Raw genomic sequence first — 2,803 nt, forward strand, 5'->3', positions numbered from 1 at the left:
AGAAATATTGGGGTATTCCTACTTCTCCTAGACTAGGTATGAAAATTGATCTCTTTCTGATCAAATGGTTAAAGTAAAAGTTATCCATTCTATTATTATCCTCGTTTGAAGGCTCAAACTCTTTTCAACTAAATGCACCCCTAGTTCTTGCATCTTAACTCCCAATTTGTACCGAGCAAATCAACGTCCGTTTGAAGGGTTTTTTTTTAAAAAAAAAAATCTTGAACTACTCAATAATGACTTGGAGTCGCATTCCATCCACATCACTATTTGTGGTACATCATGGACGGCATATGGTTGGCCTTTGCTTGTGGCTCGAAGCTCAGCAGGACTTTTATGGCGCATAAAAGTTGCAGCAACAGTGATGATGAGGACCTCATAAAATAATCTCTGACAATGATTTTCTGCTGGAGATCAACTTCATGCATTAAATCAAATTGGTTGGAAACAATAAATTACAAATAGGAATTTTTGAAGGTTTTCATTGCAATAGTTGGAATAATAAAATAACCAATCAGTACGTTAAAAATTTATATATTGTAGCATCACAAAAGGAGACAAAAAGGAGAAAATAATCTAAGAAGATTTAGACATATTTGGCTTGAGCCACAAATATTCCTGCAAGCAGGGGGCCACAAATATTGTTTGTAGATTCACCGAAGCATGACGAGCAGAGAAGATTCTTGGAGGAAGTAATAGATCACTTAGTAAAAGCTTTTTGGGACCATGCCGCATAGAGATACCTAAATTAGAGGAATAAAGCTAGTTACTAGTGTTACAATGGTCATTCATCTTCTCAGTAGATTATTTTCGAAGGATTTCGTTTTCCTTTCGTAATCTGATCTTAATTTTTCATAACTGAAAATCAAACATGTGAGATGGAAAGTAATTAACGTGATTTACAATACTCTGAGGTTAAAAATAGAGGGAAGATTCTTAAAGATCAAGTCGCGTGAACCAAGTTTAATTCAAAAATGCTGCGAGTTAGGACATCTTTGATGTGTTGACCAAGCTAATCATCTCCTACGAAATGAACCCTAGCTAGTTCATGGGCAGAATCATTTCTTCTGCTAGTGTTGGAATGAATCATGGCGAAGTCAGTGGTCCTCACTCACCAAAAAAAAGAAAATTTCCACTTCAACTTCTCACTGATACCCTAACTCCCCTCCTCAGTAGTTGCTCTCCTCATTATTACCTCCCAAGAAATCCACCACTAGAGCTCATCCTCGAATTTTACCCACATGAACTTAGGGATTTCAACTGCTCTGAAAGTTCCCTCTCTTCTTTTTCTTTTTCCACTAACCAGATCGCCTGTGCAAGAAGAATCTCCTCCCCTCCTCCTTTTAATATATATCAGCACTCTCCCCAGTGCGGTGGGTGGGATAAAGGCTCCAAAACGTGGAACGTGGCTGGCTGGCCCATGTAAGTTTGGCCTCTATGAGCTTCTAATACTTTAGGACAACCTTCAAGATAATGTTCTTTTCCTCTCTTTTGACCCTCCCTTTTATTATGGCCCTCGTTTGTCTTTTTTCAGATTCTACATGCTAAAGAGACCAAAAGCATTGAGACCAAAAGAGCTACGTACGCCCTCCCAACCCTTAGATTCCTTTCGGAGCCATCGAATCGTCTGGTAGGACCAAAACAAACGCGTAAATCCCGCCCTCTGCAACCCATACATTAGTTGGTAAAGAGGAGCCCAACAACAAGAAGAGGACCGCTAACTTTTCTCTAACGCAGAAGAGAGAGAAGGGAGCAGGAAAACAATGGGTAACTGCGTGTTCAGAGGTTTTGGAGAGAGGAATGGGTTGATGATAAAGGTGGTGACGTGCAACGGCGGCATGATGGAGCTCTATCCTCCGGTCACCGTGGAGTGCATCACCAATGGGTTCCCCGGCCACGGCATCTTTCGGAGCCGTGACCTCTTCTCCAAGCCGCTTCTTCACAACGAAGAGCTCGTCGGAGGAGAATTGTACTATCTCCGCCACCTCAAAGACTCCCACAAGGGCCTACCCTCACACGTCGCTCCTTATCGCGTGTCCTTCGACCACCATGGGTTTTGGAGAAGGCAAGACATGGACATGGTGCCCAGGTTTCATGCCAACGGTGGCAACGGAGGTGGGGTTGGTGGAATGTGGAAGGTGAAGCTAGTGATAAGCCCCGCGCAGCTCCATGAAATCCTGTCTCAGGAGTCACACACCGAGGCATTGATAGAGAGCATGAGGACGGTAGCCAAGTGTGGCAGTGGCGCCACATCAGTGGCAGGCTCGGATCAGTGGAGCTTGGCTGGCAGTCGGAAGACTGCTTCAGAAAGCATGGATTAGCAGGCTGAGGAAAGATTTTTTTTGTTTTTGTTCTTAGGGTTGTGATATAAATAAGATGACAAGAAGTTAATGTTAATACTCACTGTTTCCCTTTTTTTTTCATGTTACTGGGATAGCTTGGTGTCCTGTGAAACTTTTCTTTTGCTTTTCCTCCTTTTGCTTTCTGCGGTGTTGTTGTCGGTATCATGGGTGCATGTGGAGCTGTACTTTGTTATTATGTTTTCTTCTTTCTTTTTCTTTTTCTTTTTTTTCCTTTCTCTTTTCCTTGGGAAGAAGAATGGAAACGTAGAGACTGACGAAGGAATCATGGAAGATGGATTGGCTTTTTCCCTTGATCTGCAAGTTTCTGGGGAGGGGTTTATAACTAATCACCAAAGGGTTCATGATATCTTTCTATTTTTCTTTCCACAAAAAAGTAAATTTGGATGTGAAGGATCACGCGGATTCCTATACCATCTTGGTTTAATATCGAAGCAGCATAG

The 2,803-nt window shown here is 42.1% G+C and overlaps 1 protein-coding gene across 1 annotated transcript; it reads left to right on the top strand.

The window, feature by feature from the left end:
• The first annotated feature begins 1,653 nt into the window (after nt 1-1,653).
• LOC105042705 (uncharacterized) lies at nt 1,654-2,450 on the top strand. The gene has a single exon (XM_010920000.4). It carries the CDS (start codon nt 1,764-1,766, stop codon nt 2,319-2,321), a length of 558 nt encoding a protein of 185 aa, XP_010918302.1. The 5' UTR covers nt 1,654-1,763; the 3' UTR covers nt 2,322-2,450.
• Nucleotides 2,451-2,803: the final 353 nt, after the last annotated feature.

Source organism: Elaeis guineensis, chromosome 4, assembly GCF_000442705.2.
Source record: "Elaeis guineensis isolate ETL-2024a chromosome 4, EG11, whole genome shotgun sequence".
Taxonomy (NCBI): Eukaryota; Viridiplantae; Streptophyta; class Magnoliopsida; order Arecales; family Arecaceae; genus Elaeis; species Elaeis guineensis.

What these genes read in the sequence shown, in the direction of transcription:
- LOC105042705 (XM_010920000.4), top strand. Translation starts at nt 1,764, where the DNA reads ATGGGTAACTGCGTGTTCAGAGGTTTTGGAGAGAGGAATGGGTTGATG.